General features: G+C 47.4%; 1 protein-coding gene across 5 annotated transcripts; it reads right to left on the bottom strand.

Annotated features, from left to right (window-relative positions):
• Positions 1 to 809: 809 nt before the first annotated feature.
• Positions 810 to 20,819, bottom strand: LOC118776583 (ubiquitin-associated protein 2-like). 5 transcript variants are annotated; one of them, XM_036526988.1, is made up of 27 exons: positions 20,749 to 20,819; positions 16,399 to 16,535; positions 15,803 to 15,880; positions 15,448 to 15,558; positions 13,771 to 13,921; positions 13,508 to 13,585; positions 10,722 to 10,785; positions 10,314 to 10,411; positions 9,872 to 9,924; positions 9,663 to 9,760; positions 9,214 to 9,370; positions 8,705 to 8,993; positions 8,161 to 8,456; positions 7,581 to 7,765; positions 7,107 to 7,293; positions 6,721 to 6,760; positions 5,593 to 5,761; positions 5,027 to 5,084; positions 4,535 to 4,751; positions 3,770 to 3,861; positions 3,304 to 3,354; positions 3,121 to 3,202; positions 2,589 to 2,954; positions 2,323 to 2,427; positions 1,902 to 1,969; positions 1,534 to 1,725; positions 810 to 1,058 (listed from the first exon to the last, which is right to left on the bottom strand). In XM_036526988.1, the coding sequence occupies exons 2-27, from the start codon at positions 16,492 to 16,494 to the stop codon at positions 963 to 965; spliced, it is 3,477 nt and encodes a 1,158-aa protein (XP_036382881.1). In that variant the 5' UTR covers positions 16,495 to 16,535; positions 20,749 to 20,819; the 3' UTR covers positions 810 to 962. The 5 variants fall into 5 exon arrangements, with proteins under 5 accessions (XP_036382881.1, XP_036382884.1, XP_036382885.1 ...); XM_036526991.1 differs by having other exon boundaries at positions 3,304 to 3,351; XM_036526992.1 differs by having other exon boundaries at positions 9,663 to 9,733.
• Between the last annotated feature and the right edge of the window lie 2,638 nt (positions 20,820 to 23,457).

The following is a 23,457-nucleotide window of genomic DNA, read 5'->3' as shown; positions in this document are numbered from 1 at the left end:
TTAATATCTACAATGATGCACTTACCTATTTGAATTATGTTCCCAGATGTAAACCAGTGTGTTTTAAACCAGTACATAGAGGAGTAAAATACCCAAAATTCTCCACGATCAGCAATGCCTGTGAATTGTGTGGAAGATCACTGTTGTTTAACTGATACCTTCCTTTGTATGACGCAACTGCTCAAGATGATCAGCAGAAAACTTGTGGGAGGCATGAGGTGACTTTTTATAGGTTTGTGTTAAATGAACCACAGAGACACTGGAAACTGCTCAGAATTTTTATTTGTTGGGCAATAAGGATTAAAATGAAATAAAATAAACTGATTGGTGGCCTTTCATGGGGAATCAGTTTATTTTCAGCCAATTAAGAAGCATGGAGCTTGATGGGAATCAAACTCCCCTGATAAAACAAACAGTGGGGCAAAAAGACCCAGGCAACAAAAATATTCTAAAAATGACCTTTATATTAATAATGACAATTTCCATCATTCAAAGAGTTGTGTATAAAAAAAATCCCATTTCTCATGGTGCTTGTCAGTGCTCCCCCCTTTTAAAAAGTATATATCTTTTAAAGTTCTCTCCTTTTAAGTTTTCTTTTTTCTCTTTAATGCGTTTTCATATCTTCCTACGACTTTGGGAAAAAAAGTAAACAAAACATCCTTCAAAAACAAAATGCAGAAACCACATTTTATGTTCTACTATTACATATACAGTATATATATATATATATATAAATACATACATAAATATTTTACATTTACAACGACAGCCAAAAAATCGAAAAAAGAAAAACTAAATGAGATTGCGTAAGGGGGTGTCGGTAGTGTGTGTCTCTCTTTAGCTTTACACCAGAGAGGGGTCTGACCAGTCATTACACGTGCACGCCCTCAGCTGGGGTGCACAGAGGTAGGAGGGCAGGTAGGGGGGTGGGGTGGACCCCCCACACCCCCCCATCACCCCACTCAGTTGCCCCAGTAGGGGGAGCTACCGTAGCTTGACTTTGTGGCCTGGGTCTTCTGCTGCATGCCGCTGGACTGGCTGCGCTGGCTTGGGCCGCCCTGTAGAGGGCGAGAGGACGCACAGGCACAGTTACGCATTATTTGGGTGTGGGGTGTGTCGGCGCCTCCACCTAGCTATCCTGGGTGAGGTGTACAATTCAGCTGTGGGGACTGTTATTCGGGTATGAGGTGTATTATTCAGGTGTGAGGTGTAATATTCACGTATGAAGTGTATTATTCAGGTATGAGGTATGCTATCTACGTATGACGTGTTACTCAATATTGAAATATGTTATTCAGGTGTAAGATGTGCTATTCAGGTATGGCGTGTGTTATATGAGGTATGTTAGCACCCTCTCCTGGCTGTCCTGGGTGAGGTGTACAACTCAGGTGTGGGGACTGTTATTCGGATATGATGTGTATTAATCAGCTGTGAAGTGTGTTACTCAGTTTTGAAATGTGTTATTCAGGAGTGAGATGTGCTGTTCAGGTGAAGGGGCTGTTATCCAGAGGTGAGGTATGTTAGCGCCCTCACCTGGCCGTCCTGTGTGAGGTGGTGGTGCAGCAGCTGGGAGTGTGGCTGCTGATGGGCAGGCAGGATGTGGAGGAAGGGAGCGGGGGCGTATCCAGGGGCTCCCCCGGGGTTCAGGGGTCCTGTGCCCCCCAGCGCCGAGGGCAGGCTGAAGGGCGGGGGCGTCCCGGTGTGGAATCCCTGCTTATCGAAGGACTGGGGACAGGGGGAGGGGGAGGAGAGCAGGTGTGAAGAACATCCTCTTATAAAAGGGATCACAAAAAAATGCAACATCAGTTATTCAGAAAGCCCTGACGTCACACCAAACCATTATTCACAGAAGAGCGCCTATTCCGTTCTCCCCTGATGCCGTGCAGCACACTGGCTCTCACCTGGGTCTTGTTGTAAACAGAAGTAGTCATATCCGGTACCCCGGCATTGCCGGAGGTCACAGAGATACCTGGGAAGAAAGGGAGAGGGTTTAGTCTCACTGAGGCTCTGCATGTTTGGAGCATCTGGAGTTTTCTTAGCGGCAGAGGTCAGACACTAAGCAGTATGAGGGAGCAGCACAGCTTCTCCTGCATAAATTAGTATTCAAACCTATTTATATTAGTGCATGCACCTGTTCCATACTGACCTGAGGTGTTAGCCCTGCATATAACAGCGTGGAGACCGTCTTATCTTATCTGGGCAAGAGAGCATGTATGTGTGTTGCTGTGTGTGTGTGTGTGTGTGTGTGTGTGTGTGTGTGTGTGTGTGTGTGTGTGTGTGTGTGTGTGTGTGTGTGTGTGTGTGTGTGTGTACGCATCTCACCTTTGCCCGGGCCAGCAGCAGCCTTGGCCTGTGCTTGGGAGGAGCTGCTGTAGCCCCCTTTGCTGTAGTCTCCTCCAGCTGGGCCCTGTGTCAGATCATCAAACCCTGCCAAGGAGGCGGAGGAGAAGGAAGGCTGTTAGCCAATACAGATCTTCAATAAATTATAACTGAATAAATTTTCCCTCCACTGGAAGTTCCCTTTCACGCCGGGAAAAGCGAGGCCACTTCGCAGCCGCTCTGGCCGCAGCGGGGGTGAGAGGACGCACCTGAGGCGTAGGTGTGCTGTCCGTACGAGGCGGGCTGCTGCTGGAACTGGGTGGAGGGGTTGCCGAGGCCGACGCCGTGCTGCTTGGCGGAGGCGGGCGGCACGAACATGGTGGGGCCGTACTGGAAGGCGCTGGGCACGCCCGGCACGCCGGGGTAGTAGGGCAGGCCGGTGTAGCCGTAGCCGGGCGGCAGCGCGGGGTTGAGGAAGGCCTGCTGGGCGCCGTGGCCGCTCTGCTGCTGCTGCGCCGCCTGGCTCTGCGCCTGGCTCTGCGGGGGCTGCGGGGCCTGCGGGGGCGGGGCCGCCGACAAGCTGGTGGGCGGGGCCGGGGAGGCCGAGTCCGCCCTGCCGAATTTCGTCACTTCACCTGCGGAAGGGAGGTTCCCGGAGGGGGTAAACGGGGTTTAGGGACAGCCGATTTGTACTCGGAGAGGAATGAGATGCCAGGGGGTTTATGAGTTTGGGGTGGTCATTATGAGCGCCGGTCTCTCCGGGTTGATGGGCATACAGGGACAGTGGTGCGGTGAGTTTACCTGAGTAAGGGGTGTTGGCGAGACTGCCGTCTCTGCCTGCCAGCGTCGCCGTCGGGCCTGGGAATGTGATTCCGTAGTAATCCTGCGGAGAACGCCAGAAGAGTGAGACGGGACACGGAAATGCCAAAGGACGACCGTGGCCTTCTGCCTGGGGTTAAAGGTCTGAGGTGAGGGGGGACTTACCATCGGCAGCCGCGACTGCAACATCTGGAGGTCCTCGTAGCCGTAGATCTGCTTTGGGGCGTGAAACACAGAAGGGTCACAGGGCAGCAATGACAGCAAACTCATACTGGGATATCAGGTACATGATCTGGCGGTATAACGGCTGGTGGAGACTACACCAGCACCAGAGTGAGGCCTTCAGTGTATTCTTTCCACTGGCTCTTTCTCACACTTGGGTGTGACATTAAGTCTGAAAGACCATGTTGTCTTCAGATGGTAAGATGAAAATCATGAGCCCAAATTACTGGAGGGATATCAGGAAACTCTGAGCATCACTGATTAGATAAGAATGTCTGCTAAATGCCAATAATGTATGCAATGTGAATGTAGATGGAAACTATACTGGACTACGTGAGCGAGCAGCGCTGTACACAGAGTTACGCAGGGAAAGAGGAGAGCTGAGAGGAGGAGCAGGCGGAGCTCTTACCGGGTACGCAGGGAGCAGCCCGCCTGGGCCCATGATGTACTGGTTGGGCAGCAGAGGGGGCACCCCCTGGGCCAGGTTAGGGGGCGCTTTACCTGTGTGGGAGAGGCACAGTATAGTTCTGTTCTCCATTCCTGATCAGGTCTTAATAGTTTAAATGAAGTCACTGTTTGATTGGAAAGTCTAGATGTTCTAGGTAGCAATCCACAGCTCTGCTGAATGCTCAGGACAGGATGTGTGGGACCAGGAGTGAATATCAGCATCATGGATTAATGCAATTATTCACAACAGCTGTATGCTGAACTTTTCCATTCTAATGGGTACATACAGTATCATTTAAGCTGTCTGCATGCACATGTGTGGAGAGCAGTGTGCAGTTCATTATGTGTGTAGTAAGCAGTGTGGAGCACTGTCTGTGAGAGAGTTGCATGCGTGTCAGGGGTCCAAACAAACACCATATTCAAGGATTTTCAACCAGTAACTTATTTTCAAGGAGCGAACCCCTACTTTTTTCTGAGGGCGTGTGCCACAACTGCTCTGTCTCTAGCACTACCTCACACTACTGTCCACAGCTGAGGCGTGTGGCTCACAAGGAGCCAAACATTTATTGCACTCAGGTGCTTTTACAGGTATTGGTTCAGGTGTTGTCTGATTTCCCAGGCATTCCAGAACTTGCATTTTCAGGCAGCAGATTTCAAGCACTTTAAGGGCCTTGTACGAACCCCTGTGTGTGCGCGCGCGAGAGTGCGTCTGTCCCCGTCACCTTACCCGATGACGACGACGGCAGCGGCGCGGTTCGGCAGACAGAGGGAACGGTCGTCCCGTTTCCGGTCAGGCCCAGGGCCCCAGTCCCGTGCGTGCTGCTGGTCACGCTGACCGCGCTGCTACCGCTCGCGGTCCCGTTGCTGCTGAGGGGGGCGGTAGCCGAGGAGAAGGCAGGGACAGAGGAGGTGCTGTGGGAGCTCGTACTGTCCACAATGGTGTGCTGCAACGAGAGGCGGGGAGAGAAGGACAAGTACTTAGATTACAGGCATGTTCAGCATGATATCATGATAAGTATTTACACAACTATGCATCTTTAATACACCTACTAACACCATTCGCATTCCTATGTCCATTACTGCTGAACTGCACTGCTTTCACTTCTGCTGCACCTCTGATACAGTATGCAGGGAAAGCACTGTGAACCTGGAGAACCGGGAAAGCACTGAGAACAGGCAAGCGCCCCCCGTCTCACGGAGGAGGAAGAGGGGTACTCACTGTGAGAGAGGAACTGGAGGAGAGGGTCGAGCCCGAGGACTGTGTGCTGTTCACATGACTGGTGGAGAGAGGGTAAGAGAGAGAGACAGAAAGAGAGCCAGGGAGAGAGAGAGTGAGAGGGAAAAGAGCGGGGGGGAAAGTGACAGGGAGACGATTATGGTTTAGCTATTATGCACTCAGCTCCCTCAAACTGTACTTCCACATGACTTCCACTACTGTTACTATGTAGAATGAACAGAAGCAAACAGTCTACGACTGACAGCCAGACAGGAGATTCAGACAGTGAGGTACTCAACATACTGAGTTCAGGTATGTGCTTGTAACCATCATTATCTCCAAACAAAAGCGCACAAATGCTTTATGCTTTAAAAAAAAAAAAAAAAAAAAAATTTGCTTTAAAATAATATTTAAAATGAGTTTTTGGTATGTTTGGCTCTTTTGACCACCTTTTGACCACCTTCTCACAGAGGACAATACACAGACCAATCACAGAGCGCTACACAAACCATATCTGACCGAGCAGAGAGGGGGCCCGCACAGCCTGGCGCTGGCAGCGCTGGACTCACCTGCTGAGGGCGGGCAGGGAGGCGGGGGGCAGCTCTGAGGTCAGGCTGGGCAGGGCGGCGCTGTGGGGGGGCACGGAGGGGGGCAGCAGGGCGGAGGGTGCCTGGGCAGAGCTACCGCCGCTGCTCAAAGATGGCGACTCTGGCTTTGGAGTGGAGGAGGCTGATGTAGCTGTGACGGAGAGCGAGAGAATCTCATTTATCAGTACCGCCATTATCGACATCGGCTTCTGCTTTCACCTCACCTCACTTTGAAACGGTGCAACTCTCCCATGCTTTAACATTGTACTACGTGCCTCTGTTTTGTCTGTGGTTTACTGCCACTTCTGCTTTTCAACTTTTGAGGTCACACACCGATACGGCTTCGTGAAACGGAAAAAAGGAAGTACAGACATGACTCAAAGATGGCGTCTGAAACCCCAGAGCTGAAGGAAGTAAGATTCTGAAGCTAACTGTGCTATCAGACACATCAGCGCGCTAAAACATAATGTTCCTCATACATGTCCCTGATCGTTGTCTGTGTAAAAGCGCTTATCACTTTCTTAGGATCTGGTTTTAGCTGTACTGTATATTTTAGTGTATACAGAACAAAGGAAGTCAGAAGACTGTTTTTGGCTCACTGATTAAGGCATCTATAATTTATTATCTATAATTTTTTTACAATGATAAAATAAAATTCCCCTTTTTGATCCTTTTGCTGCATTCAGTGCCTCTCTTGCACTACATTATTGCCATTCAGCAGGTGCTCTTATGCAGAGCAACTTGCATCAATCACAATTTATTTATTGACTTATTTTACAATGTCACCCATTTATACAGCTGGATATTCACTGAGGGTGGGTTACAAGGGTACAGCAGCAGTGCCCCAGTGGGGAATCGAACTGGCAACCTTTCGACTATGAGTCCTGCTCCTTAACCACTATGCTACGCTGCTGCCCCTCCTGTTACCCGCTCCTTAACTGTGCATCAGGCAAGATCGCATTGAACACAAATCTGTAAACACCTTGTGTTCTGATGAAAGAATCTTACACTTAGTGTTGCACCCATTTTTATGCATTTACCTACAAAGCAGACTGAGGTTGTCTACTCAACTCATCATATCTTAGAAGGTGAGCATATTGCCAAACTTACTGTCCAGTGGAGTGGGGTTCCTTACACCATTGAAGCCATTCTGAAATAAAAAAATATAAAACCATCATTAACAGTGTCTTAAAACATTCTACGCTTAAACAATGTAATACTTATTACATGCTAACTCGGAAGAAAGTCCCTTGGCAATAACTTGGCCCAAGAGCAAACCCCAAAATCCTCTGGTCCCGTACTGCATGCTGTCACAAACTCCTTTCCTATTTTCCACAGCATCAGCTCTGACTGGCAGTGCAGTACTGGCTGATGGGCCATTACACTGAGAATATTGAAAAGGATAATATTCCTATTCATGGCACACAACAATAGACAGCTGTCATAGCCATAACCCGTGGCAACAGCGTCCCATGATTCATTTCCCCCCGACTCACAGTGACCGGAGCCGCGGGGGGGTCCTGGCTCTGGGGGAAGGCGAGGTGCGAGTGTGAGGGTGCGCTCGTCTCCAAGCTGCTCCCAGAGGATGAGGACGAAGATGACGAAGAGGCAGGGGGCGTGGCACAGCTGGGCGGGGCCAGGGATGAAGGCAGCGGCAGAGACAGCGCGCTTCCCAGCGGCTCACTGTGAGAGCCGTGACAGAGAGAGGGAAAAACAACGTGAAAAACAACCAGGCAGAGAAACGCGTTCCTTCCCCACACTGCAGAACTTTCAAGGTCTTTGCAGCCTCATTACGCTCAAATAAATCACATCTTAGAACTAACCTACCGCCCAACTTCAGTCTGTACTTTTTGAAAAATAGTCCATGGTCCCCCCCCACATTTTTAGGCATTAAATAGGGGTTGTAAATTCCTCCTGATGTTGAGTGAACCTACACCCGCCATGCACACACAAACTCCAGCGGAACTGACCTGATGGGTATGGGGTAGAGGGTGCTCTGTGTCTGTGCTCCAGGAACCGCTTCTCTGGTGCTGTTGTTCTCCGGCTGGCCAAAGTCAGGCAGGGCTGCCTCGGAACCAAAGTCCAGGGCCCCAAACTGCACGTTGAGCCCAGAGACGTCCGCCGAGCCGGGCATCTCCACTGCAGAGGACGGAATCTGGCAGCACAAAAAGGAAACACACGTACGCTCCAGTATCACTTAGGAAAACAGACACACGCAAACACTCCAGTGTCAGAGAGAGACCGACCCATAAAAGTTTCAGCATCACTTAGGAAAACAGATGCACGCACACACGCGCAAGTATCAAAGAAACAGACACACACAAACTCCAGTAAGGCAGAGGGAAAAGAAACACACAAATGCCCCAGTATCCACAGGTAAGTAAGTCCACAGGTATCAAACTGCAACCTTCTGTCTACAAGCCCACCTCCCCAGACAGCTGCAGACCAATACTGCTGTTCCTGTCTGGTGCAATACAAACAAAAAATACAAGCGTAAAGACCACAGGGCTCACTGCTAGGTGGATCTCTAGGCCTGGCGCTCAGCGTTACCTTGGAAGTGGGGGTTATCCTGCGTTTCTGTGTCTTCATCTGCCTCTGCTGGCCGCTGCCACTGCCCTGGGAGTCCCCTGTCATTGCCTTGGCCCCAGGAGAGGGGTCGTCTTGGGGCAGGGAGGCGTCGTGGGGTTTGGGGAAGGGCTCAAGACCCGGGGGTGAGGGGGCGGGGCGGGCGGCGGGGCTTGCAGGTCGGACCTGGGGCAGGTGGCCTGGTTGGGACAGGGAGTTCTGCTGCCTCTGGGCGAGCTGGCTGAGGACCAGGGATGGCTCCGGCTGAGACTTAAATTCCCCTGGTGGAGAGACGGTGGGCCATCAGCGATCCCTCTTCTGCCCTGTACATCTCCACCACCCTGACTAGCTGCACTGGCTCAATCCAGAGCATAGTTCATGCAATCATGCAACTCTGTAGAATGAAAGTCTGCAGACACCGTGGCTCTTCAGAACTAGGAGTGAGCTGTGTCTGCGCACTCAAGTGTTTGTGTCTGAGTGTGTGTTGTGTGTGTGTGTGTGTGTGTGTGTGAGTGAGAGAGATACTCACGACTGAACTGGGAGGAGGCCGCGGTGGTCGTCTGAGTCACCGGAGGCTTGATGTCCCAGGAGGACGTGGAGACAGAGCTCGAGGTCACCGAGACCCCCGGAGCCACCGATGCTGCCGGAGTCACCGACACCCCTGCGGTGCTACTACTGTTGCCCCCGGCGACGGGCTGTGGCGTGGGCCGAGGCCCCAGACCGGGCCCCTTCAGCTGCTCCATTACCTGAGCTCCAGCCGACTGCTGGCCCGGCTTGGAGCCGCCCAGGTTCCCAAAGCCAGAACCCAGCACTGAGGACTGTGCGGAAGAGAGGGAGGGAGGAGGAGAGAGACGGAGAGGGAGGGAGAGAGAGGGATGGAGAGGAACAGAGAGAGAAAGGGAGGGGGAGGGAGAGATTCCACAACTTCATCTATTGGTTGTTTTACTTGGGATTTAAACTCTACACATGTGTTATAGCTATCATGACAAAGACGCCGTTGGCTATTTTATCTGTCTGTCAGCGTGTCCCGGGCCTCACCAGGGCGGCGTGGGCGTAGCTGGTGGCAGAGGTTCTGGAGTTGTGCTGGGAGTTGGTGAACACCAGGCTGTGGCCCAGACCCTCGGGGGAGGGGGGCTCCATCTCCCCCGCCTCCTCCACGCTCGCGGGCTTGTGCAGCAGAGACGCCAGGTCCAGACTGCAAAACACGAGGACAGGACCACCATCACTACTGTCACACAGGCCGCACAGCTAGTCATGTGACAGATGCTCTGGGTCCGAGTGACTTACACAGTAAAGCTACCGAAAGGCATATAATGAGGTCACATGAGTATGGAGAGTACATATATAAACAGCTACTCCACTTTGAATGCAGAATAAGTGCTACAATAAACAAAATTCAGCAACTACTTAAGTGCTTACTTTTAAAAGCAAAACCCAAATGGGAGCACTCCTCCACCCCTCTCCCAAAGTGAGCACTGAGCTTTTACCTTTGCCCAGGTGCGACATGGTTCTCAGCCGCAGGAGCAGAGGAGGCGATGAACACTTTGGTCTCAGACAGCTGCGGGGAGACAGTCACAGCATCACTCTGTTGGCAGAGGCAGGGGTTTGGGGTGTGGTGCTGGTTACTGCTGAGAAGTGTGAAAGTGAGGCCTCAATGTGCGTGCTGACAGTGCGAGTCTGTAATAGAGTCACTCACGTCTTCATTCCAGTCATCTGTGGCCCAGTCATCCAGGGAGTTTCTCCAGGCACCTGTCAGAGGGAGAGGGCATGGGAGAGAGTGAGAAACAGAGCGAGAAAGGAGGAAGGAGAGAGAGTGAGAAAGGGGGAGAGAAAAGCAGGAGAGACACACAGGAAGACGGACACACGGGAGACGGCAGGTGGGCACAGCGTGAAAGAATGGGGGAATGAAAGAGAGAAGAAGTGAGAGAAATGGAGAGATGTCATGGGGAAACAGAGACATGTGGCCAGAGAAGGTGTGAAAGAAAGAGGCCAAAAAAGATGTAAACACAGAGATGAAGTTCAGCTCTTGAAAGCGGGTCTTTATCACGGAGCAGGTCAGGCTCCAGTTTTGAATGATAAACGGTGCTGCGCTAGGCGTTGCCGCTAACACATGGAGGAGGGAGCGTTTCAGGCCTCACCTGTTCCATCGACGCCGTCGTTTGCCCCCGACTCCCAGGTGTCTGTGCGAGTGCCCTCCGCCCCTGCGCTGGCAGTGTAGTCAGCGGGGTTGAAGGTCCTGGGGGGAGGGGAGGGGAGGGGGAGGGGGAGATGGAATGGGAGGATGAAGTAAGGGCAACATACCACAAATCAAAAGCAAGCCGAGACTGGGACAAACAGGAAGATTCAGACAAGTAAGGTCAGCAGCACACTGGGTTCAGTTATGTGCTTGTGCGTACCATCACATCCACTGAACTATGACACCCTGAGGATACAAACAGAGACATTGTGCACACGCACACGAGGACACAGACATGCACATACAATGAGACACACCCACAGACCCCTGGCGGACAATGATCAATCAATCAACAAGGTGCGGCACTCACCCCATTCCCTGGGAGGAAAACCGGCTCCCACCAGCTCCTCTCCCCCTCCCTCGAACTCCCATCCCTGTAGAGAAACAGACACAGGTATGTCTAAAATGCATGCTGACCACATCTCTGATCACATTGCTGGGTCAGCACCCGCCTTCTACATAACATGACTGGGGACAGGTCTAAGGGTGAGTAAGCTGATCCCGGACTGTTTCTTGGGAATAAAAGGCTCCCATAGACACTTCACAGTCATCTCCCTCCCACACTAAAGAAAGCCCCATCTTCCTACAAACAATGGACGGAGGTTACCACTAGGGGGAGTAGGGAGAACTATAGCACAGTATCCCAAACGGCATCACCACCTGTGTCACTCTCGGGACGGCTGTCACCGATTTACCCCAAATCATACGAACTCATCAGCTGACTCATACAGACCCAACACTGACAGACTCAAAAATGTGCCTACAAACCACTAGAATCAAGAAACTTGACTACTGCAATGACTTGCTAGAGTCTCTGCTAAAAGACCAACGGCTGTCACATCCAGACAGTGGCAGTGAGAAGCCATGGCACTGCCGGATGAAAGCTCAGTCTGATTCCACCTCCGGACTCCATGGTCTATTTGCGTTTCCATTTTGTGCGTTTTCTGGTCTGCGCTACATCTTGCTGACGGAGGGCACTTCTTCCCTGCTGGTTCCTTCCTCAAACAGATTTCAGCAAAGCACACACTCAGCACCCTGGCAAAAACAGCCTGTGCAACACATTCGCCTCCAAATCAGCTGGTAAATATCTGCACTGAAGAGACAGAGAAAGCTCCACTGCAGCTGCGTTTAGCCGCATTGATTGGGGGGGGGCTACACAGACAGCAAAAAGCTTCTGAAGACATCACTGTTTTATGGAGTGCTTCTGGGACAATACCAAAAGTGGTCCCATACTATACAATACATGATGAAAATCAGACAGTCTGCTACAACAGGGATTTTTGTTAATAGAGTGAAACTGTATTGACTGCTTCTTTTTTTTTTCCTTTCATAAATGCATATTCTCCTTTCGAGATTACTGACAGCCCTTTTATCTATTTTCATTCTAAATCCATTGTGTTAGCAATGCTGTAGTTTTCAGCATGTCTGAATTAGAAAAATTACACTGAACTGAATGCATGTGCACAAAGACGTGCGGTGGGTACTAGCCAGGACACACAGGTGGCATCATGAGGACAGACAAGGGGACAGACAGGCCACCTCACTCCATTTTCCCAAAGTCGTATTCTGTGGCAGGGGGCAGACAGACCAGCATGACCACTGTGTTCTCTCTGTCCATCTTTCTGACCTTTGACCTCTTTCCCTGCCTTGCCTCACTTCCTCTCCCCCTGCGAGGCCCCTCCTTCTCACTCCCTCTCTCTCCCCTGCCAGCAGCTGCTTGGCATGGCGCATTCCTCGCGTGCTGAGGGCTCTACCACTTGCCGTAATTGCTGCAGGACACAAATAGAAACACTGCCAAAAACAAAAAGGGCCCTACAACCACCCAGCACCCCCCACCCCCCCTCACCCATGGAGTCCCAGTGAGCGTAGGACGGCAGGCGCGTGCTAAATCATTCAAACTGGGCTAAAGCACGAACCTACAGTCATGCAGTCACACTACTGCCCCAGACTACAGTACACCTACTGCAGTAAAGAAACGCTTACACTGGGAATAAAACGAGTTCGTGTTTATCCCATCGCTGTCACCCAATCTCTGCCGGGAAGGGAGTGTTGATGCGATTTCCCAGCAGCGCACTGCGACACATTCCGAAGCCTTCAGCTCCGGTGCCAGGGAATGTGTGGAGCATGTATGTGCGTGGGGGATGGGGTGTCAACATGTGTAACTGTCAACGTTCACGCCCGTCAGAAAGCTCAGGATTCACCTTCTGCGTCTCGACGACGAATCCAGTGACCGGTGTACATCTGATTTTGTTAGTGTCAACTCATGCTATGGGACTAGTTCATGTGTGGCTTTTGTTTGTTGTTTTTTAGAACTCAGAGCTGGTGTGTTGAAAATGTCCTGTAGTTGCCTGTACAGTACCCTACCAAAAGTCATGGGATCCGACTGCCGTAAAATGGGTGTGACCGCACCTGGTTGGAACAGGATAACATCAGAATATTGTGGTGGTCTGCGCAGAGCCCTGACTTCAACCTATCATCATTGAGATAAATCTGAACTCAGAATTAGGGCAGGGCCAAGACAGCGCTCTTCAGTAATAGAACTCACTAATGCTTTAAAGGAGGAGTGGAACATAACACCACCAGCTTTCTGCCAGAAATTAGTAGACAGTCTTCTACGAGGCACTGATGCAGCCATTAAGGCCCAAGTGGGCCAGTATGCTCGCTATTCATTTCTTGAAATGAAGACATGTTTTATTCATAACTACCTCTGTCTCAAAACTTCTGGTAAGACAGTGTCACTATAGTGTGTAACACTGACTTATGCAACTTTACTCACTTGGTTAATTTCAGTGGGCAGTTCAGTACCTATTTAATTGCTCATATGGTAATCTTGCAGCTGATGTAGACATTTTTTATTGTAGCACTTCTACATTCAGGATGGCACTGATCAGTACAGCACCCTGTGGCACACTCACGTCTTTAAATGTGGTCTGCTATTTTCTGTTCAGTTGTTCATGTGGCCTCGTTACATGCATTTTTGTACCCTCTGCAAGTCACTCTAGATAAGAGCAACTGCCAAGTGATTAATGTGGCTATAAATAAAAGCTCTCAGCTTGGAGGGCCCTCCTCGGGATGGAAACGTGCTCGAGCGCTCACCTCGGCCTCTTCCCCTCCCTCTGCGGTCCACTCCCCTGTCTCCTGGACCGGGGTCAACACCGTTCTCCTCCGACCGCACTGTAGAACATGCACACAGCCACACACAGTCAGAACACAGAGCAAGTACATGTGTGAATCAGAACATACTATATAATAATTATAAGGGGCCCATGAGCACAGTTCTCGGGAGTACGCACATGCGCACACACTGGCCCGTTCATACAAGCACACAGAGGCATAGTGTCTCTCTCTTCCTTTCTCACCATCGCGGACGCGGGTGGCTCCCCGGCCCCTTTTGGTTGGCCCCCCACGGCCCCGGCTGGCCTCCCTCTCGCCCCTCTTCTCCCGGTTCTCCTTGTTCTCTGATCCCTCCTTCACCAGGCCTCGCTTCTTCCCCACCGTCTCCCATGAGTTCTGAGTGAGTGAGTGAGTGAGTGAGTGAGAGGGGGGGGGGGGGGGGGGGAAGAGAGGAGAGAGAGACAGAGGGAAGGGAGAAAGAAATGGGGGAGGAGAAAGAGGGAGGAGATGGAGGAAGAGGGACAGAAGAAGAGAGGAGAGAGACAGGAGGAGGAAAGGGAGAAAAAGGGTGAGAGAGGGGACGACAAGAGATATGGAAATAGCAAAAACATTAACATGAAATTTTCCATCTCATAAACACATCAGACACTTGGGCTTATACTCACAAAGACTTACGGTAAGAAAGAAAAAAATCTATTTAGGAATGCAGTTATGTATTTGCTGAAAAGCAAAGACAAATCCATCAGCTATTTACTGAATTGATAATCAGCATCATTTTTCAGTAAGATAATGATCATACATATTCAGATGTGTCTGAATGGATCAAGCTGGGGTCAGTAATGCACAAGCAATGTTCCATTTCAACAGGTTCACATTCAGTTCTTTACCCACTGGAGATGCATTTTAGAACATCAGGTAGCTTTCTTACTACGTGAGAAATTTCATTCAAGACACTTCACTGGACGAAGCAAAGACAAATTGGCTGGACCAGTTCCCACAGCTAATTTCCACACAGCTGTGCTTTGTCTACATAGTGGGCTGTCTGGAACACAAACACACAACCACCTGATCTAAACTGGCACCACAGGGGTAATACCTACCCGGATATTGTGAGACACATTATGCTGTACATATTGTAAATTACATAATCAATTCATAGCACAAAATCCAACTCCTCTTGAGTTGTACTCCCCTTCTGGGGTCTATGATGAGCACCCAAGGTACAGGGTTACAGAAGCAGAGTCCTGACACTCCTCCTGTGTGTGTACATGCCCTCACCTCAATAAGTAACCTTATCTCTGGCCTGACCCTGGGCCTAACCCTCAACTACCCAGGGCAGACAGGAGGAACGTCATGAAATATTAAGATGTTACATAATCCGCCCCATGCAAGCTCAACATACATTATGAATTTGTGTTTGCCCCCTCTGAATCTATTTTTCTGTTTCCACAACACTCATTATCCATTTACAGGTGATGGGTGGGGCCAGGTAAAGGCGTTTGTACTCCATAATGGAACAGCACACGGGGTCATTCTGAGAAACAGAAAGGGGGAAAAAAGCCCGTTTCTGAGATTTCCCTGAAAAGGCAGTTTAATAACCAGCCCCACTGTAGTGTTTTAAAAAGCCATAATAAAGATTTCACTACTTTACACTGCTTTGCACATCAGAGCTACCCGTGCCCTGTCCATCTTTCCCATGCCTTTCCTACCATGATGAAGCTCTCTGGTACCATTTTTTTTTTCACACCAGCTGAGTTGCAAATGGAAAGTTGCGTCCTAAGGAAGCATTGCCTTGGTGACAGAAGGATTTTCAGATGTGTGACCAGAATGTCTCCTTACTCTCCTTAATGTCTCGTACATTGTTCCTCTGTTTGGGGGGCATGAGCGCCCCCCCCTCCCCCCCAAACTCCCTCCGCCCTTACCGTGTCTGAGCTGTCCTCCAGGAGGAAGTTGATGGCTCTGTTGACGTCCTCGTTGCAGTCGTGAAGGGCAACCATGCACTCATCCTGGTTTTTTCCCGTCACCTCCATCAGCTAGGCAGATCCAACCACGCATTGGACGGACAGACGGACGAACGGACGGACGGACGGACGGACGGACAGACAGACAGACACACACGCGCGCGCGCACACAGAAGTTAGAAATGCATACGGGAGGGAATTTGTAAAACCCTTTTCACACAAGATTGACATATACATACGGTGGACAACAAAAGATCCCCTGGAGATTTCCAGACCTGAACAAAACACCTGGCTTCACACACAAACCCACTCTCACCTGTTTGACTTTGTCCTCAAAATCTGCATCATTCTTGTCATAGATAACTTGGGCAAGCCGAATCTGTTCTGCGGTAGCCTGCAGGGAGGGGCAGAGTTACAGAGGAGGAAGGAATGGGAGTAAGGAAGAAGCGGAGTAGGTGAAAGAGAAGGAGAGAGGGGGTATAGGGTAGAGGAAGGAGAGGAAAGAGATTTTAAATCTGCCACAAAGATTCTGTGGATGTTCCGCTATGCAATGTGTCAAGAAGCAGGGGTTAAACACTACGACTAAGGGAGTAAAAAATGAACATTTTTACTCTCCCCCCAACACAAAAAAGGAAACTAGGTCAGAATTAGGCAAATTAGATGTTAAATCTGAATAAATTTGCATTTCAAGTAAGCAAGGTGACATCTGAGTTCTCATTAGTAATAAGAAAAAACAGGTGGTTAATCTGAAATGTTAACATTTCATGAATAATTAAAAATGTCTCGCAGTGTCTTAAAATCAACTGCGTTTACAGCACTGCGTGTGAAGGCTGTAGATTACCTATATCCAACCTATATCTGTGGCTGTGCTGGCTGTATGGGTACAGTATATGACCTGCCTGTAGTACACACCTGTATCTGTTTCTGTGGCTGTGTTGACTGTGTGGTTGCAGGCAGTGCTTTGTCCCGGGAGCCCCGGGTTCGATCGCTGACCAATGAAGTCATCATATACAGTATATACAAAACAATGTATGTACAAAATAGAAAATCTGAAAGAGAAAAAGAGAGAGGAGGCCAAAGTTAACAAGGGTGTAAGATTTCACAAACATCTGCAGTTTTAGCTGCAACAGTTCTTTACTCTCTCATGTCAAGATGGGCTGTATGAGGCAAACAGTAATGAGCACAAAACATTTTCCAAAGCCCTAAATGTTTTCATAGGACCATGTCTTTCTGTCTATATACATATATAGAGTTCTTCCTCTATACATGAGGACATGCTGGTCTGTGGATACACAGGCCACACGGTGTAAGACTATAAGCCCACGTAACACTCCCCCTGCTTAAATTTAGGCTCCCGAGGAGAGACTGCGCTGGTGTCCCCTTACACTCTTCTCTGGTAACACACACGGGCTCACTCGCACACACTCACAAAGCTCTGCACCTCCTCACTTGTCTCACTCCTAGCACTTTACAACCACAAACACCACTGCTGAGTGTCCACAACACCTGGATGGTGATCTTTACCTCAAACAGTGCTAAACTGAAATCTCAACATAATTCCAAAGCTCGGGATACATGTTTTAAAGGCCTGTAAATTAAGTGAGAATGCAAAAGCCATGATAACGACAATTAACTATATATTAATAAAACAACTTATACAAATGTTTACACAAATACCTAATGGCCTGTAAACACCCTAATACACAAACTAAAACAAATGTTCTGCATAGCTGTCATTAATGAGACGAGAACACAGAAGCCGACGGGAGCAGGAAAAAACAAGGTAACAGCGGTGGAGTCGCTCCAGTTATAAAACAGGTTACTAAGGAAGTAACGATGATGCACAACCAAAGCATTTTCATTACACAACACTCCTTCACCCACTTCACTCAATGAAACACACACGCCCTCTTCTAACAAACATCATGACTCACTGCGCATCACACTGTCACATTACACAGAATACCAGCATAATGGAGATCTCCGTCTTCTTGACCGACTGGCTCCCTGGAGACTCATGCACAGCCTTAAATGCCACCTGATTTTTTTTTGTTCGATTGTATGCCCTATTTTTTCAGATTTAAGGTACAGATGTCAAAATATTCTTTGGTTACTATGCCAACGGGAGACAAATTCAATTGATTAAATAAATCAAATTGAATGAAATGGGACAGGGACATGCAAGTGGCAGAATTCCCAAGAAACAACCTTTCTCAGACACAGGAAGAGCTCTTCACCACTGCTAGCCATTTAGAAATTCAAAAACATTTTTCCTCCCATACAGTTTTGGACCTCTTTCTTCACAAATGTGAAAATCTGCTTTGCTTTTTCAGGGATTTGTTTAACTCTGTATATGCAGCAAACAGTAGGTCAACTGTTAGCAGTGACTGCCCTTCCAAAATATTACGCAAATGATTACGACACCCTGACTTGTCTCTTTTGGCCCTATTTCATACAGTTCCTATCCATTATATACATCTAATCCACTTCCTCCTCTACCTGCTGGTTCTTGTTCTTATGCCAAACAGCATTCAAATGAGTTGCACTGAAATGCCCTGTACAGAAATGGCTGCATCTGCAGCCCCATACCCAAAAATCACTGCACCTGCAGTGTCTAACTCAAACCACTATGCTGTTAGCTCATATCCAAACATCACTGCACCAACAGTACATACCATAAACTATACCAAACGGCTCCAACTCAAAAATCACTAGACAGCTTGCACCTAAAAATCACTGTGCCAGCAGTGTCCAACTCAAGCCACTGCACTGTTAGCTCATATCCCACAAATCACTATACCCACAGCTCACACCCAAAAATTTCCAGCAGCCTGTATCTAAAAATCATTCACTATACCAACAGCTCAACCTCTAGAATTACTGTACCAACAGCTCAAATTCTAGAATCACTGTGCTGGCAGCCTGAGTTTTGTTTTCACCAGCTGCGCACTCCCCTAAACGAGCCCCTGTGACAGCGCCATGGATATCCAGTGCTTCACACTTTATTTTTAAGAGCAGACGCACAGTTACATTTAGATCGCACAGCCAGTCATAATACTGCTTCGTCAGTACAGCCCGTATGAGTCACTCCCACTTGCTACAATCTGTTATGGATCCCACGGCTGCCCATTAACAGAATCAGACGTTTAGCTTCATTTACACTAACACAAAATCTTGACCTGCTTACCTCCGAGGCCGTACAGAAACCAGAGATTTCCAAAGAATTTTCGCTTTCATTTTCTGTAAGGTTATGCTGCAGCACCAGTAAGCCCACTGTGTGACTGTGAGGACTCAGGCATATCGACAGCAGCTCACACCCTAACGCTTGTACAGTATCAAGATTTATTTCTAAAGGACCGCCAACACATACAGTTAAAGGCTTTAAACTTAATCTTACGTACAGTGTTCATTCCAAATATATATGAGACAGAAGAGCCTGAAATAACAAGAACCATTCACTTTAATTTCCATTTAACACCAGCATATCAACAATTATGAACACAAACATTTGGAGGACAAAGGATGATTCACCTCAATATTGTTCAGTACTTTTGTAATCATGAGGTTCTTCTTATGCTGTTTTCTGTAATATAGTTTAATGATCACCGAAGAGGTCTGACAACCTGCCGGTAGTAAACAGTATCAGGTAGCTATTTTACGCCACAATCAGAACCTGTTATGTCATAACTAATGAGTGCTATCATGTTTTTGGAGTCAACAGAATACAACATGTCTTTTAACTAAAAAATATAATTACCCCACTTTCGGCCTCACAAACGGCTAGCTGTAGAAGTTACTCGACCTTTAAAAAACGGCTTTAGCAACATAATGTAACACTGCATTTCTCCATTTCGTACTCAGCCTGCCACCTAGTTTGGTGTGGGATGAGACACTGAATAAGGTGAACTTGCATCAGACGTCTTCCATGGTCACCCTCACCGGGAGTTCCCCCTTAATGTTTTCTACCAGCTATCACTTCACGGCCACAACAGTTTCCATCCTGCCACTGGGTATCGAGATGTGTTTAAATATAAAATGGCCTCGGAAATACAACTACCTCTCTTGCAGACTGTACACACACAAAGCCCCATTAGTATCTATGTGCAATGAGTAGCACTCATCGTTGGTATAGCTAGCTGACCATTATTTCGAAGTGTTCAACTTTCAATAGACAAAACCAACTGGCGTAAGCAACCGGAAACTAGCTACTCAGACACTAATTTTGTGAGCTAACGCTACCTCTCAAAGCTAGCCAGCACACATGCTACTGTTGTCTTGTTGTGACAGCTTGTTACACGCATACCGCTGACTCCGTAGCTAAACAAATTACAGTCAACATGTAAGATTATATTTTACAACCAGCACATTATTAGCCTCGCTAGCTGGCCACTTAATGAACATCACCACAGAACAATAGCGGCCCCGCAATCCAAACATTTCTAACAACCCAGCTAGCAAACTCACCAAATTACACTAACTACATTTTGTCAGACAAACAAGGTAAATTACCTAGTAAGACAACAAACCAGCTACGAAAAAAAGTGTCAAAGGGTGATTTGCTAGCTACGATGCGTGATTGCTGGGTAGATACGGTCTTTGTTTGATGGCGCTGGCTAGCTAACGTTACCAAGCTCGACCGCTAGATTCCCAATCGCACTTTTGTTAATGGGATTTAATTTTCAGCAGTACACACGTACCAGTAAGATACCTTGCTCCCAAACAATTTCTAATGTGTGGCATTCACCGGGCTCCAACGACAAAAACAAAGATACCCAGATAGCTAGGCTAGCTACCAAACGAATGCAGTAAGACGCCTTTGTGTGACAGGCTAGCCTGAACAGCTAGCTAGCTAGAAGGCAACCCACGTTCTTAGCTGGCCAATTTCTTTTTCCACTGACCAGCAAACATACAACTTTACCGGTGTGACGTTACAACTAGATTAACGTTCACTTATCAGAACACCTATAACAGGAGTATTTAAACACAATTTTAACCCAACGAACATGGCCCGACATATTGTGGCTAGGTAGCTTTTCAGCCAATTTAGCTAGCTGGCTAATTAGATAGCTAGCCAGCTAGTGTAATGAATAGCTTTAGCTAACGACACGAAATAAACGCCTTTCTGATAGCTAAATACCTCAACGTCTCGTTCTACCTTAAGAATTACAACTACGAGTTCAAAAATTGTACCAAAGTCACAAGTAAGGTAAAAAATTTTTAGGTTTGTCCGCCTCACCAGATAATTTTTTCTTTCCTTTTTACCTGCAAACACGCTTCACTCAGCCAGCAGCAGACCCCTGTCACGTGACCAGTCGCGCGCCGTTCAATCCTTGGTACGTGAGACAGCACTGACGACATACAGCAAACCCTCCTTCAGGCGCGCGCGCGTAACGTGCTCGCACACGCAACGTGCTCGCTCACGCACGCTGAGAACACGAAACGCGAGCACGCCGGTGTTGCCAAATTGAGCAAAAAACTCCTCCAGTTTCAATCGAATGAGAACAAGACGGTGTAGGAAAAGGAAGGAAATATAACTTGTTTTCTGAAGCGTTTTACCAACCAAAATATTTTTCTTCTCAAATATAGACCTTAACACGTCTATACATCATTATCAGAGCTGGTGTGTATGAGAATAGAGCTAAAATTATTTTGAAAATAGTCACCAACCACATTTGTACCACCTTTTGTGGCCAGGTTTAAGACAGATCACTGTGAATGTTAAACTGTGTTAGGGGGATAGTGGAACATTTTGTATCCTTTGTATAGTGAAGCTGTTCTCTCCTGATTCTCCAATTATGCATTGTCCACAAGACTTACCTGGTATAATTCCTCTGTGAAAAGTCTGTCATTTTCAGCATAAAACTTCCCACCTTTTAATTAATTTATACATTATGCATGCATAGAAAAGCCTAGCCTTCACATCTTTGATCTGTTGGAATTAATATAGTTTAATATACTCCTCTCAGGAAGACGTCCAAGGTCTTATCTATACTCTCATTCTCTGTACAACTGCAGTTACCACCTACACTTGAGGGAAGAGAAGTGCTGAAACACCAACCTGTGTTCTGAACATGGCACAACCCAGGCTTGCTACATGCAGTGCTCACATTCACAATTCATGCTAAGGGTGTACACATGAGATGTGATGTGACCCATTACCAGGAATCCTGGACAATATCTTAGGTTAAATACAACAGGTTATGTACACTAATAAGAAGGCATCCTCTTCTTAATAAATAAACTGAAACTGGAGCCTGTGGTCCCTTTCATGATTCTGCTGCATGCAAGTGCTTAATTACCTGCTTGAAACTCAGAGGCAAATTTAATGGAACTCTCAAAGAGTTTTTGCACTCAAAAATACAGAACTTCACAATATAATTCAAAGTGCAAAGACAAAAAAAAACAACTGAGCAACACCATTTTCAATAAAAAAAAGTACATGAATAGGTTTTTATTCATTATTATTTTTTAAAGACTGTACGGGCTATTTGTTTTTGCTTCGTTTGATGTTGTACAGAATTCCAAGACTTGTAAAAACATTCATGAGGTGCATATAGAAATAGAGCACCACCTAAATAAAGATGGATTAGTCAAACTTCCTCATACACATAAATGTGTGCATATATCTACATATAATTCCCACACACTACATTTACATATTTATATATAAAATCAATTTTAAAAAGTGATTTATTAATTTTCAAATAAACTTATCATGGGCATATTTGCACTATACAAACAACTCCATGGCAGAACCATGTAAATGGAAAAAAAAAAGCTAAGTAATGCCTGCCTGTGACGGTCTTTCACAGAAAGACTGTCTGAACATAAAACAATGTGTGGCAGTTCTACTCCTGACCACCGCTAATGGCAGTCAAGAAATGTGCCTCCCTCATGGGGAAATACATTTCAGAAGTAATAACAGCGGTCAATATAGGTCAATATAATCTATAGTATGGGGTGATGGGGGGAATAAATAAGAATGATGCTTAAATTGAGGACAATAATAATAGCTAGTTAATGTCCAAGCACACATGGCCAAGCCAGAAGTCATTCAGATTAAAAGACAGGAAAAACAAGCACAAAAAGGAAAACACCTTCAAGATCACGACTTGTCTAGACTTGTCTGGGCGTTAGTCCATGAATGTCCATTGTTCTTTATGACTTCCCGGAAAAAAAATAGCATAGTCCATTATGAAACAGAAAGTGAACACGCTGTGCACTGGCGTGCCCAGACACCATCCAATCAGCTGGGCCGCTGTGAAGGATCATAGTCAACCCATCACGTGTAGAGTAAGAAGGGCAGAGTTGACCATTTAGCGCCTGGGTGAGAGAGCACAGTCACAAGGTGAGGAGGGTGCGGGCTACTCCAGAGGGTGAGGGCACAGTCAGCCCACAGTCCTGATCTTCAGGAGTGCAGAGCAGGACGAGACGAGTGTCAAAAAAACCCAAAACCCAAAACTAAGGAACAACATGCTTTTCCATGTAGTACCTGATTCCATTAATCTACTTCCGTTCATATTCCCTCTGTTGTTACAGGTGTCCGTCCTTCTCCTCCCAACTTTAAAGCAGTCCTTTCAGTTAGTGAGGAGAAATTAACCCCGTCTGACACCACTTCAACATGACGCAAACAAAACAAAGGAAAGGTCTTTCTTTCATCACACACACACAAAATATTCAAATCCTCTACAATGTGACTGAGCTATTTTTAAAGTAGGCATTTGCTGTATTGTTTTCCAGAACTGGTGTGAAAGGTCTGTTCAAGCCAGGAAAGGAGAGACGCTACTACTACCACTCCTCATTCACTCTTTTTCACCATGCTCTCTCCATCTTCAAGGGTCATCAGCAGTCAGAGTGAACACCCGAAAAAAAAAAACAAACGAAAACGACAATTTCAGCCGTTAATATAATCTGAGTGAAAGAAAAAAAAAATCATTATCCAAAGAAAGAAAAAAGAAAGAGAGAGGCCGA

The sequence above is a fragment of the Megalops cyprinoides genome, chromosome 4 (genome assembly GCF_013368585.1).
Source record: "Megalops cyprinoides isolate fMegCyp1 chromosome 4, fMegCyp1.pri, whole genome shotgun sequence".
Lineage (NCBI taxonomy): Eukaryota > Metazoa > Chordata > Actinopteri > Elopiformes > Megalopidae > Megalops > Megalops cyprinoides.
This window is presented reverse-complemented; position numbering and strand designations above follow the sequence as displayed.

Bases quoted from the DNA above. Each gene is read 5' to 3' on its own strand.
- LOC118776583 (XM_036526988.1), bottom strand. From the start codon at position 16,494: ATGATGACTTCATTGGTCAGCGATCGAACCCGGGGCTCCCGGGACAAA. The intron at 5,762-6,720 runs GTAAGTTTGGCA...TCTCCGTCACAG, and splicing joins GAACCCCACTCCACTGGACA to CTACATCAGCCTCCTCCACT. The intron at 1,726-1,901 runs GTGAGAGCCAGT...CCCTGTCCCCAG, and splicing joins CTGTTTACAACAAGACCCAG to TCCTTCGATAAGCAGGGATT.